Source organism: Oryctolagus cuniculus, chromosome 17 (genome assembly GCF_051225735.1).
Source record: "Oryctolagus cuniculus isolate XC-2025 breed Fujian yellow rabbit chromosome 17, ASM5122573v1, whole genome shotgun sequence".
In the NCBI taxonomy this organism is placed as follows: Eukaryota; Metazoa; Chordata; class Mammalia; order Lagomorpha; family Leporidae; genus Oryctolagus; species Oryctolagus cuniculus.
This window is the reverse complement of record NC_142883.1, coordinates 56957879-56978144: the sequence shown is the minus strand read 5'-3', so window position 1 is coordinate 56978144 and position 20266 is coordinate 56957879. Positions and strand designations below refer to the sequence as shown.

Here is a 20266-nt window from a genome sequence, read left to right as displayed (position 1 = left end):
GGCCTGAGGAAAAGGGACTTGTACAAACACCAGCTGGAAAAGACATCAGACCCTCATGGGCGTGGGTCCCCAGGCTCCCTGGGAGGAGGGGCTGCTCTTCATTTCACTGCAGACTTGAGATGGTTGGAGGAAGGCAGGGCAATGGCAGAAGTCACTAGCTGGGGAAGAAGGTGATGCTGTCTGCTTTCTATCTTACCTGGTGGAATGACAACCGAGAAGAGCGAACGGACTGTCGTATTTGGGTATCTTGACTATGTGGCAGGGCAGGAATAATCCCTGATGGGAATCAATGCGGGGGGGGGGGGGGGGGCGGGGAGGTGCTGTTGTGGCGCAGCAGCTCAAGCCATGGCTTGCAATGTCGGCGTCTCTTACCGGAGAGCCAATGCAAGTGCTGGCTGCTCTGTTTCTGATCCAACTTCCCACTGATGTGTTCGGGAATGCAGCAGATGCCGGCTCAAGTACTTTGGTCCCTGCCACCCACAGGGGAGACATGGATGGAGCTCCAGGCTCCAGCCCTGGCTGTTGCAGCCTTTTAGGGAGTGACCAGCAAATGGAAGATCTGTCTCTCTGTCTCTCCTTCTGTGTTGCTCTGCCTTCCAAATAAATACACACACACACACACACACATATATATTTTAAAGTTAAACCAGTACCAGGAAGCATGAGGGGAGTACTTAATGGAAACAATTACTAAGGGGGTGGAAAAAGATTGACAAGGGCATTGCTCTTCCAGGCTTCCACAGTCACAGAGTCCTGGCCTCATTCTCGCTTCTTACCTCTGCCAACAGAAACAGGGGCTCGATCACATCTCTCTCTACTTGCAACTCAAAGTGGATCAGCTCCTGCGCCAGCTTGTCCTCCGTCTCTCCGCAGAGCTTCAGCATCTTCCTGCAACCCAAGGGGGAAGAAACACACTGCACACTCTCAGAGACGACGATTTGCTCAGCGTTCCATCACCTCTCGCTCAGCAAACCCTGCCGCGTGAGGGTAAAGAAGGTGGGCCCTGGCCCCACTGACTGAGCTGCCCCACCTGCTCTCACTTCTGAAACCATCAGGAGCTCAATGGGCTCTTTCCACATAGAAACAAATGTCCTTCGGGCCTCAGAAAACTGCTGCCCTCTGATGTCCTCGGATCTTTAAAACCTTCCTTTTGTGCCAGCAGGTAGAACCCTGGGAGCCACGCTGAGTAAGGCAGGAGGGATGAGAGGGCTTACCCCGCTGGGCCCCAAGTCTCCCTTCCAGAGTCTGTTTCCTGCCTTCTAGAGAATAAAACTCAGAAGAAAGCAGAAGGAACCAACATCCCCTAGAGGTGTAGATAACAGCAGGGTTGCCGTGATCCCAGCTGTCTTTGCTGAGCTTTCAATCCACGTTCATTGCTTTCATCGCCCACTCCACCCCCGAAGACCCGCTATCCCCGGGCTGCCAGGCACAGCGACGGCTGAGCACTGCCAGCGTTCAGGGAGCACACTACGCTGATCTCTGCGCAGCTGACTTCTGGCGTGGGCTCAGCTGTCAGGGACTGCGACGTCCGTCCCCTAGCGCTTCCGATTTCACACCTCACAGGATCATGTTGCCAGCGCCATTTCTCCCCTGTTTTTCCCGCGATCGTGAATCTCTAGCTTTTAAGGGGGAGGGGGACCCATTACTGTAATTTAGTGGATTTCGAAAGGGAACAAACTCAGATGTGTGTTCAGTCTCCTGTCTTCACTTCCAGCCTTGCTGTGTCATTATATGTTTGGCATGTCTCTTAGAAATACTGCACAACAGGGTTCATGTTTATTCATTGAGAATGACTGCATTTATTCCATTTACATCCCTTTTGACTGCTGATAAACGTGAACTATTTCTATCTCCTTTGTTTTTTTGTTTTCTATTTATTATGCTTTTCCTTAGCTAATGCTTTTGCTCTTTTGTCCCCTTCTATTTTTTTTAATTCTGTTTTTCTTTTATGTATTTTGTTCTTCTAGTTTGCAAGGTATACATTCTATTTCTATTCTTCTCATTAAGTACTTTTCTAACATGTACACTTGACTTTAAATTCAAATATACTATTTTTATCTTCCAGACAAGCAATACAGCAGTTTAAAATAGTGCTTTGTGGGGCCGGTGCTGTAGCATAGAAGGTTAAGCCTCTGCCTGCAGTGTTGGCATCCCATATGGGAGCCAGCTTGAGTCCTGGCTGCTCCACTTTCAATCCAGCTCCCTGCTAATTCACTTGGGAAACAGCAGAGGACAGCCCAAATGCTTGGGCCCCTGCACCAGCATGGGAGACCTGAAAGAAGCTCCTGGCTCCTGGCTTCAGATCAGCCCAGCTCAGGCTATTGAGGCCACTTGGGGAGTGAACCAGCAGATGGAAGATCGAGCTCTCTTTCTCTTTCTCCCTCTCTCTCCCTCTCTTTCTCTCTCCTTCTATCTCTGCCTTTCAAATAAATAAATAAATCAATCATTTTCTCTTAAAAAAAAAAAAGTACTTTGTGTTATTACAGTCTACTACTTTAATTTCACTTTAACTCCCTCTCCAAATTCACCATGATCATATTGCTATTTTTTTTAATTCAATGGTTATTTATATTTCTCTATCATGAAGGGTAGCACCAGGTTCAAATATGCCACTTTGGCATAAGGAAATTTGAGAAGAAGCAAATACAAAAACAAACCAGCCAACCCAACTCTCTGCCTCCCCAATATGTACCTAAAAGCAGGACATATATTTTCAAGGGAGTTCCCCACCTCCTCCACCTCCCACTCCTCACTCCCTCCCATGTCCACCCCACTCTACCAGAAAGGAAAGAAGTTAATCACTAGAAGACTTTAGACCCTTACGGCCCCAGATGGAGCAAGGGGAACCCGTGTAACAAACTACACCAAAAAGCCTCCACCCTCCCTTTGTTCCTTCTTGTGTTTACCTTCCCACAACCTGACGCTCAAAACTCCTTCTCTGTTGTCTTGTCACTACTCCAAAAATCACTGTTCTTTTTTAAGATGCTGTATAAACCCACACTCTACCCACCCCTTTGAGTTACTCATCACCGAGTTCTCCCATGTGTTTGCTGAGCTACACAGATTATGGATTAACAGAATGTACATCCTTTTCTCCTAATGAGTCTTGTCAGTCTAATTTGCTGGGCCCTAGCCAAAGAACGTAACTTGGTTACAGGAAACAAGAATTTTTTTCCTTCCCTACAACAAATTCACTAACTTCACAGTTTTCTTCTGGACATAATCTATTCCACATAGCTTTTACTAGTTCTTTTGGTGATAATATTTAAGTAGTAACTTTCCTAAATCTCTACCTGAAAAATATCTTAATTTTTCCCTTGTTCTTAAATTATGAATCTAGTTTATCACAGAATCCTGAGTTTCTTATTTTCACACTCAATACTTGAAGATATCTCTCCATTATCTCTTGGAATTTCTTTTGAATTTTTCTTTCTTTTTATTTGAAAGTCATAGAAATAGGAGACAGACAGAGATCTTCCATCTGCTGGTTCACTCTGCAAATGCCCATAACAGCTAGGGCTGGGCCAGGCTGAACTCAGGAATGAGGAACTCAATTTAGGTCTCCCATGTGTGTCGCAGTCTGAAGAGTTAGATGGGTTAACAGGCTGTTAGGCCAGGTCCCTGTTGGAATGAGGAAAGGGACAGAGTCCCTTTAAGAGTGCACAAAGCATTTGTTCCTTCCCAGAGACTGTCTTCAGCAACACTGTTTTATCATAACAAGCTAGACAGGATTACCAGTTCTGATGTGTTTTCCTCTTCCTCCTAATGGTTGTTATTCTAGTCCTCTGATTGGTTGTTAGCTGTTATTCTCCCTGTCCCGCACTGGATAAATCTAGGGCCAATCAGAGACAGTCACTTTGTGCATAAAAGAGCCAGTACCCACAGGCTTCCCTGGCAACTCCTCCCTTGGAGAGCCCCTCCTGACAGCTGCACCAGGAGGTTTCTCACTTCAATAAATCTCACATTGCTCACTGTCCCTGTCCACATGGAAATTCTTTTTTGATGTGAGACAAGAACCAATATCATTATCCCATACCAGCAGGGACCCATGTACCCAGGTCAGCACCTGCTTCCTCCCAGGGTGCAGGAAACGGTGGGGAGGCAGGACTTCAGCCCAGACACCATGTGCCTGAACCACTTTACCAAACACTTGCCCCCTCTTTGGCATTTATTTTGGCTGGCAGTTTGTTATAAGCTGAATTGATCTTTTAAGTATTTATCTTTTCTTCTTGCTCATTTTAAACTTATCTCTTTTTTGTTAATCATTTGTAGGTTTACTACAATATGCTCTGGGACACATTCTTTTTGTTGCTCTTAATCAGGATTTTTTTGTGTGCCTTAAGATTACAGACTTACGTTTTTCTTCAAATGTGTAAAAGAAAAGTTCAACCACAAAGTCACCATTCTCCCTACTGTCTCCTTCAGGAACAGGTACTGGACAACACATGGCACCTAGATATTCTGTCACCTGTCTCCCAACGTAACAACGCTGATGTGCTCATCACATCTGCTTCATTATAGGTGGCAGCTTCAGATTTGATTTCAAGTTCATGAACCCTCTCCAGTTTATTTCAAATATGCCTTAAAATTGTATAATTTTGTAAAGTTCAGCCTCGTTTTTCTTCAATTCTATTCATTCTTTTTCATAGTCTGATTTTTGTTGTTGTTGAGGAATTATTTTGAAGTTAATAAAAAAAAAAGATTTGAAAGGCAGAATTACAAAGAAAGAGAGAATGTTGGGGGGAGGAATCTTCCATCTACTTTCCCCAGGTGACCCCCAGAGCAGGGCTGGGGCAGACCAGAGCCAGGGCCCAGGAACTTCCTCCAGGTCCCCTACTTGGGTGCAGGGGCCCAAGCACTTGCAGCACCCTCTGCTGCTTTCCCAGGAGCATCAGCAGAGAGCTGGATTAGAAACGGAGCAGCTGGAACTCAAACCAGTGCTCATATGGGATGCCAGCACTGCAGGCAGCGTCTCAACCTGCGGTGCAACACGTCAGCACCTTGAGAGCTAATCCTTACATTTCATTTTAAACAACAATGTATTTCTTCATATTTTGCTAATATTTTTAGTTCTTAGGGTTCTGATTTTTCAAATAATTTTAGAACAACGTGTGGACACTGTCTTCCGGCGGTTCTTTTTCTAGTTCACTTCCCTGTGAGCTCACAATCAGCATGGCTTGTCTCTCTGGGATTCCCCGGAGCTCTGACATCGAGAGCTTTCACCTCAGGCTTCTGCTATGACTGCAGGGACTTCAAGTGTCCTTCACTGGTTCCATGTTAATTTCTCCGAAGGGACTTGCCTGGCTGCCCACATAAAACACGTGCAGGGCAGGGCTTTTGATTTCTCACTGGTGGTGTTTCCTTCTTCCCGAGGCAAACCCAGTCCCCTGTCGGAGTTCAGGTAGGCTTGGTGCTTCCATCTGGAATTCTAGTCCCCTTTTTGTGGATGAGGTCCTACCCATATTTGGCACAAACCCACACGTGGTATCACCTTACCCAAGAAGCGTGTCATCTCCCAGGATGGCTGACCCCTCCATCAAACACTGAGCCAGTGTTGTCAAAGGCAACTTTTTCTGCAAAGGAAACAGGCAGTGTCAGAAAAACTACTTTCCATGGTCACCCACTTCCTCTACATCAGCAAAATAAGTCTAACACTTGCCCAGATAGCCTGTTGGCTGAGAAGTAAGCGGACTTAAAAAATATGTTCAAATCTAAAAATCCAGTTTTACAGATGTCAACAAAAGTCAGAAAATTAAAACTGAATTAAATTTGCCACCTTGGAAAATAAGCCTGAGGTTTTCAGGCTGTGTTTTAAAATAAAATAGGTCACCAAGAAGAGGAAAAAAAAGAAAATTCCAAAAGGATGTTAGCAAAGATTTGAGAAATGCATTGATTTTTTTTTTTAAATCCATCTCTCTCAAAGAGTGTATCAGTCATGTTCTAAATGAGGTGGCTTAAGGTGAAGAAAAAAGAGAACGTTGTTAAGAAATTAACACATGCAAAGGAAGCATCCAAATAAAGCCACAGTCCCAAGAAGATGTACAAATGGTCAAAAAACACTTGAAAAGAGGCTTATCTTTGTTAGTCATTAAGGAAATGCAAATCAAGGCCACAATGACAGACTACTTCACACACAACTGGGATGGCTATGATAACCATAATTTCAAAAAAAAGAAAAAATACTGGTGAGTATGTAGAGAAGAGAAACCTCACACACTGCTAGTGACAATGTAAAATGGCAAGACACCTCAGAAAAGTTTAACAATATCTCAGCAACTCAACAGGGCTACCGTACGGCACAGCAATGCCACTCCCTGGTAGATACCAAAATAACTGCAAATAGATATTTAAATAGGAATGAGCCCATAAATATGAATAGCAGCACCACTTACAGTAGAGAAAATGGGAAAACAACCAAACCTCCATCGGTGGATGAAAGGATAAACAAAATGGGGAATACTAGTCAGCCATAAAAAAGGAACGAAATCCTGACACAAGCTACAGCACAGATGAACCCAGAAGACATCATGCTCAGTGAAAACAATAAGACAGGCACAAAAGTCCATGTAGTATGTGATTCTGTTCATAGGAAATACCAGAATAAGCAAACCCATAGAGACAGAAAATAAATTTGTGGCGTCCTAGAGCTACGGGGTTGGGGGGAGAGGTGGGAATCCTTAACAGGTAAAGGGTTTTCTTTTGGGGTGATGAAAACATTCTGGAATTAGATACCTGTGACAGCTGCACAATACTGTGAATGAACTCAATGGTAAAACCATCACACACTTTACAGCAGTAAGTTTCATGTATGGGGAAGGAGCAGCAAGCTGCTCCAGGAACACAGCACGACTCCCACCTGAGCTGACAGCAACCAGCACACACAGGCCAACAGCAGACCCAAACAGGGCCAGAACTGCCAACCCATCCGCCAGGACTTCTAGTCTACATGGCTACAAAGACATTCAAGTGGGAACGTGACCAGGCTAGAGCTCAGAGAGTCTTCACTGTGATTCATTTACTAATCTAGTTGTTTATGGAGAGCAGGCTTTCCAACCGGGAGCTGGCATCACACCAGTGAGGAACCAAACCAGGCACTGCTCTCCAGGAACTTCCTTCTCGTGGGAAAGACCGCACACATCAGCCTCTCCTTTGTGTGCACCTCTTCATCTGGCTGTCCCTCTGTCTCGTGTATAATAGCCCTTACAAAAAACTGAGAAGCAGAGGTGACACGTTCTATGAGCCATCCTAGCAGGTCACTGGACCCAAGAAGGCGGCCGTGGGAACCCCTGATTTATGGCTGGTTGGGCAGAAGCTGCAGAGGCCAGGCTTTACGGTTGGTATCTGAAGTCAAGGGCAATCTTGTGGGACTGATCCCTTAATTTGTGGGGCCCTAGGCCAACTCCAGATGATAGCATCAGAACTGGATTATGCCGCAGGATACCCAGCTGATGTTCAGAGAGTTGGAGAATGGCTTGGTGTGGGGACGCCCTTCCTGGATCTGGTCACAGAGTGCTGTGTTTGGGTACAGTCAACCAAGTATGGGTTTTCACAGAAGCAGGCACAAAACTCAAGTTGTTGCCTCACAGAGAGGACAGGGCTTAAGGTACTGGCTCTCAGCCAGGGGTGATGACTGGGGGCATCTGGCAATGCCTAGAACCATTGTGGAGTCATTATGGGAGGGTCCCCCTGTCATGGAGTAGGTAGAGGCCGCAGATGCTGCTAACCATCTTACAAGGCACAGGCTCAGAATGTCTCCACTGCCAAAGCTGGGCAATCTGGTTTAATTTCCAAGTTCCTAAACCACCCCAATAACCAATCAGTATTGGAGCTCTCCTCTGAACACAGGGCAGTACAATCATGGTACTAGTCAGCTCACATCAACAGACGATTTCGGTTTCCCAAGGCCATGCACAGTCTCGTAATCTGCCTTTAAGGCAAGACTTCAGCTTTTCTAAATCCTTGTTCAAAATATGACAAAGGGGACAGGCGTTTGGTACAGTAATTACCATCTGGGATACCCAAATTCCTTATCAGAGTGTCTGGGTTGGAGTCCCATTTACTCCTAATGTGAGCTTCCTGCTCGCTCACACCCTACAAGGCAGAGGTGATGACTCAAGTACTTAGGCTGCTGTCGCTCCATGTGGGAGACTCCGTCTGAGTTCTAGGATCCTGGCTTTGAGGCCTGATCCATCAGCTCTGGCTGTTGCAGGCCAACAGGGGAGCAAATCAGTGGATAGACAATCTCTCTCTCTCTCTCTCTCTTTCATCTGCCCCCACCCAGGTTAGCAAACCATGTACACCACTCTGTGCCTTGCTTTCCCTTTCAGTACAGACATCATTAAATCATTTCTTATCATTACCTACAGAGCTGCCCCATCTTCTTTATGATTTAATGGCCACATAGACCACTGAATGAGTATATTCACCCAGGTTCTCTATTGATGATGTAACTGTCACCATAGGAGATGGTAAGGTGAATTTAAGTGCTTTGAGAGGAGAGGGATAAATGGATAAAATGCAGTGGAGACTAATGATGAAGTTTTATTTGTGTAGCTGCTTTAAGAATCTAGAAATGAGAGGAGCCGACGTTGTGCACAGCCAGTTAAAGTGCTCATTGAGATGCTGGCATCCCATACTGGAATGCCACTTTGAGTCCCAGCTGCTCGGCTTCTGATCCAGCCTCCTGCTAATGTACCTGGGAAGGCAACAGAAGATGGCTCAAGCGCTTGGAATCCTGCTACCCATGTAAGAGAACAGGACGGAGTTCCTTGCTCCTGACATTAGCCTGGCCCACCCCTGGCTGCTGCAGTCTTTTAGAGAGTAAACCAAAAAATGGTAGATCGATCTGTCTATTGCTCTGCTTTTCAAATATGTAAATAAATATTTTTTAAAAAGAATCTAGAAATGAGAAGGAAGCCATCAAATGACAAGAGGAAGAAATGGATGAAGGTGGGAAAGCTTCATGACAAAGGGGAATATGGGCAAGACACCAGCATCAGTGGAGAAGAAGATGTGAAGGGACTAGAACTCAAAACACACTGCAAACTGCTCCTGTTTGTGAAGGGGAAACTGAGGGCTCCCTACACGCCACGAGTGTAGCAGTCTCAGACAGTGCAATGTACAGACATCACTCATGTCCATGATGTGTTTGTCTATCACTAAGGGATCATTTGTTCCTCCCCACACTTTGCTCATCCCCTCTCCAAGTGCATGGACATCAAAGATTAAACTGTCCCAAGGTCTAGAAAAGCTGCTGAAATTTCCTTCTATCTGCTGCCAAGGATCAGACAGCCAGTGATGATGCTTAGTGAATCTTAGTGCCCATGACGGCTGGTGATTTTTCAGGATCAAAGAGAAGCTGTTAAAACAAGCTGTTTCCTGGCTATAGAGTTCAGACAGAATCTTATGAATTCAGAGAAAGCAAGCCAGAAAGTCGGAGTTTGGATGCAGTTGAGGCGACACATCTAAGATGGCTGTTCTCTCCAGAAAGACACTGGGTATAAGCAACATGACTTATAGGAAGACTCAGAGACAAAAGTCTCATACCAATATCTGTTCCTTCAAACACACACACACATACACACACACACCCCTGCTCTCAGATCCTTTAGCTCTGAGAACTTCTCTCTATTGTGCTCTGGTTCCAAGCCTAGGCAATCAGCTCTTCTGTGATTGACACTCCAAAAGGTACAGCTCATGCTTGTGGCTCAGGACTCCTGCTTCAGCTTGGCAGCAGGACAACCCGGAAGCAGCAGGTTACATTACATCTCATTGGTGTTTACCGGAGTTAAGCCTGGGACATTCCCATGCATTACTGCCATGAACTCTGACAACTCTGCTGGGTGGGGAACTGTTATTGTTATTGTTACTACCATTTTCCAAATGAAGAAATTAAAGCTTGTGAAGTAATTAACCACTGCCCAAGGTCAGGCAAAATTTGGAAGGCACGGAGCTGGGCTTCACCCTTGGGTAGTCAGATTCCAGAGTTTCACCTCAGAATCATCATGCTAAATGGCTGGTTATAGAACAGCAGAGATTCAAATTGGCATGCAAGTGTGTTAGGCAGGTTTCGTGTCTCAAATACTCATGAACCATCCGTTCACTGCATAGATCTATTTTTATCCTTGCTTATCACGTGTCTGGCTGTACTTGGGGCACTGAGAAAGCAGCTGATGGAGAGATGAAGTTCCCACTCCTGGGAGCTCATATATCAGTGATAGAAGTGAATGAACAGTGATGTCAAATGAGAGTGTGTGCTAAGAAGAAATAAAACAGTGATAAATTGAGGATGAGAAATCAAAAATATTAAGTGGCTGAGAAAGCCTGAGGTGACACCTGAACTGAGAAGCCAGTCGCTGGCCTGAAATGCTGAGTGAGCTTTCCATATGGTGGCTGGAGCAGGTGCAGAGGCTCCAGGAGGGAGACAGTTGGCCTTGTTCAGCACACGTCAGCAGGGCTGCAGAGGGATGACTGATGGGGACCACAGTAAGAGCTGAGCTCAGGGATGCAGGCAGAAGACACATCACTAGGGCCCAAGGGCCCAGGAAAGGAGTCTGGATCTTCCTCTACAATGGGACTTCATGGTGGGATTTAGATGAGAGAGTGATATTATTTGACTTCCATGTTAAACACAAGTTGAGCATCAAGCATCCCTAATCTGAAAACCCAAAATTCTCCAAAATCTGAAACTTTTTGATCCCTAACGTGAAGTCCTAAATGGAAAATTCCACACCTGACCTCACTCAATGGGTTGCAGACAAAATGCAAGCCAAAACTTTACCCAAAAACAATGTAGGCAGACGAACAACATGGTATAAAATTATATTCAAACTATGTGTATAAGGCGTGATTTAAACATAAATGAATTTCGTGTTTAGGTGTCGGTCTTGTCACCAAGACATCCCACTGTGTAAGTGCAATTTTTTTTTTTTTTTTTTTTAAACAGGCAGAGTGGACAGTGAGAGAGAAAGAGAGACAGAGAGAAAGGTTTTCCTTTGCCCTTGGTTCACCCTCCAATGGCCGCCGCAACTGGCGTGCTACGGCTGGCGCACCATGCTGATCCGAAGGCAGGAGCCAGGTGCTTCTCCTGGTTTCCTATGTGCGTGCAGGGCCCAAGCACTTGGGCCATCCTTCACTGAACTCCCAGGCCACAGCAGAGAGCTGGCCTGGAAGAGGGGCAACCGGGACAGAATCTGGCACCCCGACCGGGACTAGACCCCGGTGTGCTGGCGCCGCAAGGCGGAGGATTAGCCTAGTGAGCCACGGCGCCGGCCTGCAAATGTTCTAAAATCTGGAACACTTTTGACTCCACGCATTTTGGATAACGGACAGTCAACCTGTATTTAGAAAGAAGTTGGTGTTAGGAAGAAAATCAGGAACAGGGACAGAGCATGCAGGGTAAGTGTCTGCACTGCAGCAGCAGGTGAGAGGGAGTGCTGGGGTGCACTACATGCAGTCTACAGAGGTAGACAGAGAGGAGGGTCAGGGAGACCATCGGAACACATATTGAAATCCATCCAACCCAGAGCAAACATGCAGATTTTCAATTCAAGGAAGGGGAAAGAAAAAAAGTCCTTAAGCTGTATATTCTTTACAATAAAGCTAAGTGAACACCCAGGAAGATCTTTTTAATCTTTGGTAGAGGTGGGGAGTCAGGGTCAGAAGGGAAATATGGTTTCCCAGCCTGTTTACTCCAGGGCTGTTAAGTGGAATCACAATGAGACAATGCCTGTGATTACTGGTGTGTGTTAAATACAAAGACATTACAGCTTTGGAGAACAGGCTCTCCTCATTGTCTTCTTATGGTGAAGACAATGTCCAAGGGCCTTTATAGGGCGCTTGTAACCACGACAGCCACAAAACCCTTTTTCCCCACCATTGGCTCTTAAGATACCATTGAGGCAAATGGACTTGGTGAATAAACCAAACCAGGGAATGTGTGCATCAGGGATGAAGCTTCCTGCAGGTGACAGCCCAAGCAAGGCCCTGCTATCCTCCTGGCTGCCCACTCTGGGGAGGTGAAGGACAAGGTCCTTTCCTGCCTGGGGTAGGGAGGGTTGCTGCAGCTGGGACTAACAAGTAAGAAAAGCGGGAAGGCTGTGATCTCAGACACCCAGCACGGGCTGCTTGGTGGCTTCACGGATACCTAAATGGTCCCAGTGGGCAGTGTGCAGCAGCACAGGGTGGTGGGCACTTACGGAGCGTTTGTCGGCCTCTGCCCCCTGCTGGCCCTGCAGACACGCGGTGAGCTTCTTGTGCGTGCTGTGTGACACCTGCTTCACCAGCTCCAGGCGCTTCTCCACCTACAGACAGAGGAGTGGATGGTGCCACTGCGTGAGCGCAAAGTCATCCGGACAACATGACCCAGCCCTCCGCAGAGACAAAGACTTCCGAGGGCGACACTGCAGGGAGGGCGATCGCTGGCTCTGGGACTCACCTGAGAAGCATTTAATAAAATGACTTGAAATCTCTCCTGAAAACCTCACCTAAACCAGTACCACTGTCCCTCAGTGTCACAGAGGACTGGTTGAGGACTCCCGCAGGTACTAACATCCTTGGATGCTCAATTCCCTTGGAGCAGAGGGTTAAGACACTGCCTGTGACACCAGCATCCCATATAGGTGCTGGTTTGAATCCCAGTTACTCCACTTCCAATCCAGCCCCCTGTTAATGCTCCTGGGAAAACACTGAAAGATGGCCCAAGTCCATGGGCTCCTTCTACCCATGGGGAGATCTGGATGGAGTTCCAGGCTCCTGGCTTTCGCCTGGACCAGCCCTGACTGTTGCAGGCATTTGGAAAGTGAACTAGTAGATGGAAGATATATGTCTCTCTCTTTCTCTCTCTCTATTAAATAAATAAATAGTTTATTTATTTGAGAGGCAGAGTTACAGACAGAGAGGGAGAAACAGAAAGGTCTTCATCCACTGGTTCACTACCCAAATGGCCAGGAGCTTCATCTAGATCTCTCACATGGGTGCAGGGGCCCAAGCACTTGGGCCATCCTCTGCTGCTTTCCCAGACGCATTAGCAGGGAGCTGGACAGAAGTGGAGCAGCTGGGACACTAACTGGTGTCCATATGGGATGCCAGTGCCGTAGGCGGAGACTCAGCCTACTATACCACAGCACTGGCCCCCAATAAGCAAATCTTTTAAAAAGCCATAATATTTACATATAATTTACACACATTTTTCTACATACTTTACATCACTTCTAGATGACTTATAAGACCTAATGCAATGTCAACCCTCTGTAAATAGTTGTTAGACTATATTGTTTTAGTACTAATGACAGGGGAAAAAAAGTCTGCACAAGTTCGCTTCAGATGCTGTACTACCTTTCATCTGAAGTTGGCCGAATCCATAAACACGAATCCATATATACAGAGGGCTGACTGCGTTCAAAATGCAAGGTGGGAAAAGACGGTAAGTTGGATCTCTGAAGAGTTTGCGTGAGGAGCAGGTGGAACAGCTTGGCATCAGAGATGGTTTCGTTTGAAAAGGGGAAACATCCTTGCTGACCAGGTCAATCTTACCTGAAGGAGATCTTCGCTCAGAACTTCAGTCTTTTCTGCCCTAAAAAGAAAATTGAAAAACGCACCAGTAAGAAAACTGAGGACACAGTCTCCCAGCTACTCCCCACTCTCTCCGCTCACTGCAGCACTAGGGAAGCAGGTTTATGTGGGAGCTTAAATGACCAGGGCACCTGCAAACAAGATGCTCTGGAATGTGCAGGGCTGGGGAACCTTTCTTCTGCCAAGGGCCATTTGGATATTTATAATGAAATCTGTGGACCGTACAAAATGATCAATTTAAAAATTAGCCAGAGGCCAGCATTGCGGCGTAGCAGGTAAAGCTGCCATCTGCAGTGCCAGCATCCCCTATGGGCACCAGTTTGAGTCCTGGCTGCTCCATTTCCATACAGCTCTCTGCTATGGCCTGGAAAAGCAGTAGAAGACGGCCCAAGTCTTTGGGCCCCTGTACCCATGTGGGAGACCCGGAGGAGGCTCCTTGGCTCCTGGCTTTGGATTGGCACAGCTCCGGCCATTGCAGCCATTTGGTGAGTAAACCAGCAGATGGAAGACCTCTCTCTCTCTGCCTCTCTGTAAATCCGCCTTTCAAATAAATAAATAAATAAATATTTTTTAAAAATTAGCCTGCTATAGATTTATTGAATTTCAATCCAGCCACTTGTGGTTGCCTTGGCAGGGCCGGACCAAATGAATTCATGGCCTAATATGGCCCACGGGCCGGACATTCCCCAACTCTGAGGGTTTTCTGCTACAGATTGGAACCTGGATCAGACACACACAATGAATGCTTCTTTTGTTCCCAGACATATATATTTAAGTAACATTATTGAATAAGTTTTCCCACCCATGCCCCTTGGCTTCCCCCAAACAAGTGAGCAAAAGGAGCAGAAATCTGAGAAAGGACCAATAACCAGCCAGCACAGAAATAGTGTGGAGTAGAAACTACGGCAAACACCTCCACCAAGGCCTCGCAGACAATGGCTGCTGGGTCCACGAGAGAGTGGGGGGCTTGAGCCTGAGACGGCCACATTCAAACACCTTGGATGCTGGAACCGGGAAGATGGAGTGAACGGATCTGATCAACTCCTGTTAACACAACTGAAGGGCCAGAGCTGTTTATAGATGCAACATTGGAAACCTGCAAAGCGGAAAGAAGGCAGACTGGCTAGGAAACCCAGACCCGGACTTACGGAACCAGAAACCTAAAACATCTAGGAGCATTGCCAAAACAAGCCCCCAACAAAAGTTTGGCCTCTGTAGCTAGCCAGAGCATCAAGAAAGGGGTCGTTTAGTAAGAATTTTTAGACAACTACCACCCACTGCAGCCAAAACCACAGGAAACTTGTCCTACTCCATCAGTGCCAGCAAAAACTGAAGAGGGAGCCTGGATTTCTACCCCTGCAGGTTTAACAAGGCACCCAACCCCCATTCCTCATGAGAGAAGGTGGTATAGGGACAGTTATCACTGCTGGGCAGTGACAGAAGACATCATATGGATGGTCTGTACATCCATTTTTTTTTATTTTTTGACAGGCAGAGTGGACAGTGAGAGAAAGAGAGACAGAGAGAAAGGTCTTCCTTTTTCCATTGGCTCACTCCCCAACGGCCGCTGTGGCTGGCACACCACGCCAATTTGAAGCCAGGAGCCAGGTGTTTCTCCTGGTCTCCCATGGGGTGCAGGGCCCAAGTACTTGGGCCATCCTCCACTGCACTCCCGGGTCACAGCAGAGAGCTGGCCTGGAAGAGGGGCAACCGGGACAGCATCCGGCGCTTCGACCGGGACTAGAACCCGGTGTGGTGGCACAGGATTAGCCTACTGAGCTGCGGTGCCGGCCTGTACATCCACTCTTACCTGGTGACAATGAGGCAGCCATCCTGCTCTGAGGCCCACTGGACAATCAGGACTTTGCCAATGCCCAGGAGTAAGGCGGCCATCCTTTCCACCGTTAGCAGTGGAGGCCCAGGAAAGCGACAAGGAGGCTCTACAAGCTCTCCCAGCCAGGGAGGTGTCACTGGAGGGCCAGCAGGGAGCCTGTATTTCCACTCCCATTGGAGCAGTAACAGGGAGCCCCTCCCACTCCAAGGCAGGTTGGGGGTGTCACTGAGGGTCAAGAGAGGCATCTGGACTGCTATCCCAGTTAGCAGGGGCAAAGCAGCACAGCCCCTTCTCCTACTGGAGCAGCATCCCAGAACACCTGCCAGAAGTCAAAGTGTAAGTGAGATTCAGAGACTCACATTACTGACAACATCAGGATTTCAATAAAACTTATCATATCAAGAACTAGTTGGCTGGCACCATGGCTCCATAGGCTAATCCTCTGCCTGTGGTGCCGGTACCTCGGGTTCTAGTTCCGACCGGGTCGCCGGATTCTGTCCCGGTTGCCCCTCTTCCAGGCCAGCTCTCTGCTGTGGCCTGGGAGTGCAGTAGAGGATGGCCCAGGTGCTTGGGCCCTGCTCCCCATGAAGAGACCAGGAGAAGCACCTGGCTCCTGGCTTTGGATCAGTGCAGTGCACCGGCCGCAGTGCGCCAGCCGCAGCGGCCATTGGAGGGTGAACCAACGGTAAAGGAAGACCTTTTACTCTCTCTCTCTCTCACTGTCCACTCTGCCTGTCAAAAAATAAAAAATAAAAATAAAAATAAAAAAGAAACAGGAAAAACTCTCATTGAATTAAAAAAAATAACAGGGGCTGGCATTGTGGCACAGCAGTTTAGGCAGCTGCCTACAATGCTGGTTATGCTGGTTTCAGTCCCCGCTGTTCCACTTTCAATTCAGCTCACTGCTAGTGTGCCTGGGAAAGCAGCAGAAGATGGCCCAAGTCCTTGGGTACCTGTACCCATGAGGGAGACCTGGATGGAGTCCCAGGCTCCTGGCTTCAGCCTGACCCAGCTCCAGCTGTTGAGGCCATTTGGGGAGTGAATCAGCAGATGGAGGATCTCTCTCTATCTCCCTCTCTCTGCAACTTTGATTTTCAAATAAATAAATGAATGAATAAATAAATAAATAAGAATTCATCGGCGAGCAGTGGTGAGGAAGGATGGCGCGGCAGTGGTAGCGACCCTTCTTCCAGGCCGAGAAGTCAGCGGTCAGCGAGGAAGCAGAGGAAGGCATGTCAACTGGGGCGAGTAAGAAGCATGAAAAAGATATTGCCATCACTCAAGTTGCTCCACAACAGCCAATTAATAAATATGTGTTAAACGCTGATCGCGGATTGGACACCGGTAACAAACGTATCTAAAGATGAAAAGCAACACATAAAGCCGCTTGCTGAGTTAAAATGAGCTCTGCAGGACAAACTGGACGAAGAGACGAAGAAAAATGGTGATGTAGGAGACAAGATAACTCAACCTCAGAAACCCTTTTTTGAAATAAGAAACATATTTCATGCTTATGACAACGCAGTGGTGACTACCATTGGAGACTCTAAAGCCAGTCAATTAAAAATGGATATTCAGAGTCATATGCCACAGCAAAAGGAAGGCATGTCAACTGGAGCGAGTAAGAAGCATGAAAAAGGGAGGCACGCGGGCTAGGGCACCGCCCTGTTGCTGTTCTGCCCCGGCTGCGGGAACGGGCTGATCACGGAAGTGGGGCAGCACTGCCACCGCTTCGCCTGCAACACCTGCCCCTACGTGCACAACATCACCCGCAAGGTCATAAACCGGAAGTATCCGAAGCTGAAAGAAGTAGACAACGTGCTTGGGGGAGCAGCCGCCTGGGAGAATGCTGACTCCACTGCAGAGCTGTGTCCCAAGTGCGAACATCCTCGTGCTTACTTCATGCAGCTTCAGACGCGCTCTGCGGACAAGCCCATGACCACCTTCTACAAGTGCTGCAGCCCCCAGTGCGGGCACCGCTGGAGGGACTAGGGCTGCTCTGGCCCAGCTGTGCCGGTCCCCAGGGTGGACTCCTGGCAAGGAGTGTGAGCTGTGTCCTAGGGTCTTCGATGGTGTGGCAGAGAACGAGCCCTCCTGAGGGCAGGGCCAGAGTGTCAGGAACATCGCCAGTCTGTGGATGAAGTCATCGGGGGCCAGAGAGTCCTTGTGGGCGAGGAGGAGACCCTCGCTGTGTGCTCTGCTCGGGGAGACCCTCGCTGTGCTCTCTCTGCTGGGGCGGGGGGAGACCCTCCCTGTGTTCTCTCTGCTGGGGGCAAGACCCTCGCTGTGCGCTCCGCTGGGGGGGACCCTCGCTGTGTGCTCCGCTGTGGGGGGGGACCCTCGTTGTGCACTCTGCTGGGGGGGGGGATCCTCGCTGTGTGCTCCGCTGGGGGAGGAGACCCTCCCTGTGTTCTCTCTGCTCGGGGGAGACCCTCGCTGTGCGCTCTGCTGGGGGGAGGGCCTCGCTGTGTGCTCCACTGGGGGGAGACCCTCGCTGTGTTCTCTCTGCTGGGGGGAGACCCTCGCTGTACGCTCTGCTTGGGGGGGGGGACCCTCGCTGTGTTCTCTCTGCTGGGGGGAGACCCTCGCTGTGCGCTCTGCTGGGGGGAGGGCCTCGCTGTGTGCTCCGCTGGGGGGAGACCCTCGCTGTGCGCTCTGCTGGGGGGAGGGCCTCGCTGTGTGCTCCGCTGGGGGGAGACCCTCCCTGTGTTCTCTCTGCTGGGGGGAGACCCTCGCTGTACGCTCTGCTTGGGGGGGGGAACCCTCGCTGTGTTCTCTCTGCTGGGGGGAGACCCTCACTGTGTTCTCTCTGCTCTAGGAGGAGACCCTCACTGTGCACTCTGCTGGGGGGGGACCCTCACTGTGTGCTCCGCTGGGGGGGAGACCCTCGCTGTGTGCTCTGCTCGGGGGGGGACCCTCGCTGTGTTCTCTCTGCTGGGGGGGAGGACCTCACTGTGTGCTCCACTGGTGGGGGGACCCTCGCTGTGTTCTCTCTGCTGGGGGGAGACCCTCGCTGTGTTCTCTCTGCTGGGGGGAGACCCTCATTGTGCACTCTGCTGGGGGGGGGCCTCGCTGTGTGCTCCGCTGGGGGGGGACCTTCGCTGTGTGCTCCGCTGGGGGGGAGACCCTCACTGTGTGCTCCACTGGGGGAGACCCTCGCTGTGTTCTCTCTGCTGGGGGGGGACCCTCGCTGTGCACTCTGCTGGGGGGGGGACCCTCGCTGTGTTCTCTCTGCTGGGGGGGAGACCCTCGCTGTGTTCTCTCTGCTGGGGGGAGATCCTCACTGTGTTCTCTCTGCTCTAGGAGGAGACCCTCGCTGTGCACTCTGCTGGGGGGGACCCTCGCTGTGTGCTCCACTGGGGGGGGGACCCTCGTTGTGCACTCTGCTGGGGGGGGATCCTCGCTGTGTGCTCCGCTGGGGGAGGAGACCCTCCCTGTGTTCTCTCTGCTCGGGGGGGACCCTCGCTGTGCGCTCTGCTGGGGGGAGACCCTCACTGTGTGCTCCGCTGGGGGGAGACCCTCACGGTGTTCTCTCTGCTGGGGGAGACCCTCGTTGTGCACTCTGCTGGGGGGGGCCCTCGCTGTGTGCTCCGCTGGGGGGGGACCCTCACTGTGTTGTCTCTGCTGGGGGGAGACCCTCGCTGTGTTCTCTCTGCTCTAGGAGGAGACCCTCGCTGTGTTCTCTCTGCTGGGGGGACCCTCACTGTGTTCTCTCTGCTGGGGGGAGATCCTCACTGTGTTCTCTCTGCTCTAGGAGGAGACCCTCGCTGTGCACTCTGCTGGGGGGGACCCTCGCTGTGTGCTCCGCTGGGGGGGGGACCCTCGTTGTGCACTCTGCTGGGGGGGGGATCCTCGCTGTGTGCTCCGCTGGGGGAGGAGACCCTCCCTGTGTTCTCTCTGCTCGGGGGGGGACCCTCGCTGTGCGCTCTGCTGGGGGGAGACCCTCACTGTGTGCTCCGCTGGGGGGAGACCCTCACGGTGTTCTCTCTGCTGGGGGGAGACCCTCGTTGTGCACTCTGCTGGGGGGCCCTCGCTGTGTGCTCCGCTGGGGGGGGACCCTCACTGTGTTGTCTCTGCTGGGGGGAGACCCTCGCTGTGTTCTCTCTGCTCTAGGAGGAGACCCTCGCTGTGTTCTCTCTGCTGGGGGGACCCTCACTGTGTTCTCTCTGCTGGGGGGAGATCCTTGCTGTGTTCTCTCTACTGGGGGGAGATCCTCGCTGTGTTCTCTCTGCTGGGGGGGACCCTCGCTGTGTGCTCCACTGGGGGGGGCCCTCACTGTGCGCTCTGCTGGGGGGGGGACCCTCGCTGTGTGCTCCACTGGGGGGGACCCTCGCTGTATGCTCCGCTGGGGGGGAGACCCTCGCTGTGTGCTCCACTGGGGGGGCCCTCACTGTGCGCTCTGCTGGGGGGGGACCCTCGCTGTGTGCTCCGCTGGGGGGGAGACCCTCGCTGTGCGCTCTGCTGGGGGGGAGGAGACCCTTGCTATGTGCTCTGCTCAGGAGGAGACCCTCACTCTGTTCTCTCTGCTTGGCGGGAGACCCTCGGTGCGCTCTCTGCTTCAGGTTCACTCTGCTTCTCTTCCAGAGCCCTTCAGTATTTATACTGTTTGCACAGCTCAATCCATGACATGTCGCTGCATATGTAACTGCTAATTGCAAGCTTATTTAACCAAAATTTATTTGGAATCTTGTACAAAAAGGAAAAGTCTAATAATGCCTTCTCAGGGTTTTACACACCTTCATAGCAAACCTTCAAGTTCAGTGACTTCAAACTGACTGCTCTACCTGGGATTAAACAGCACGAAATGTGACAGCCTGACCTTCCGCTTCTTTATCCTTTCTGTTCTTACTCATTGTTTTC

General features: G+C 49.7%; 1 protein-coding gene and 1 pseudogene across 10 annotated transcripts in view; one reads left to right on the top strand and one right to left on the bottom strand.

The window, feature by feature from the left end:
* ARHGAP44 (Rho GTPase activating protein 44) overlaps positions 1-20266 on the bottom strand; it is a 188382-nt gene that overhangs the window by 81977 nt on the left and 86139 nt on the right. For 9 of the 10 annotated variants that reach the window (XM_008270707.5, XM_051825171.3, XM_051825168.3 and 6 more), the window contains exons 2-5: positions 13534-13573; positions 12198-12302; positions 5497-5573; positions 777-888 (exon numbers count right to left, since the gene is read on the bottom strand). In XM_008270707.5, coding sequence (XP_008268929.1) covers positions 777-888; positions 5497-5573; positions 12198-12302; positions 13534-13573 — 334 coding nt within the window. Of the gene's footprint in view, positions 1-776; positions 889-5496; positions 5574-12197; positions 12303-13533; positions 13574-20266 lie in introns of those variants that run through there. The other variant, XM_089317715.1, reaches the window with a different exon arrangement.
* On the top strand, positions 16639-17508 carry LOC127484429 (DNA-directed RNA polymerase III subunit RPC10 pseudogene; annotated as a pseudogene).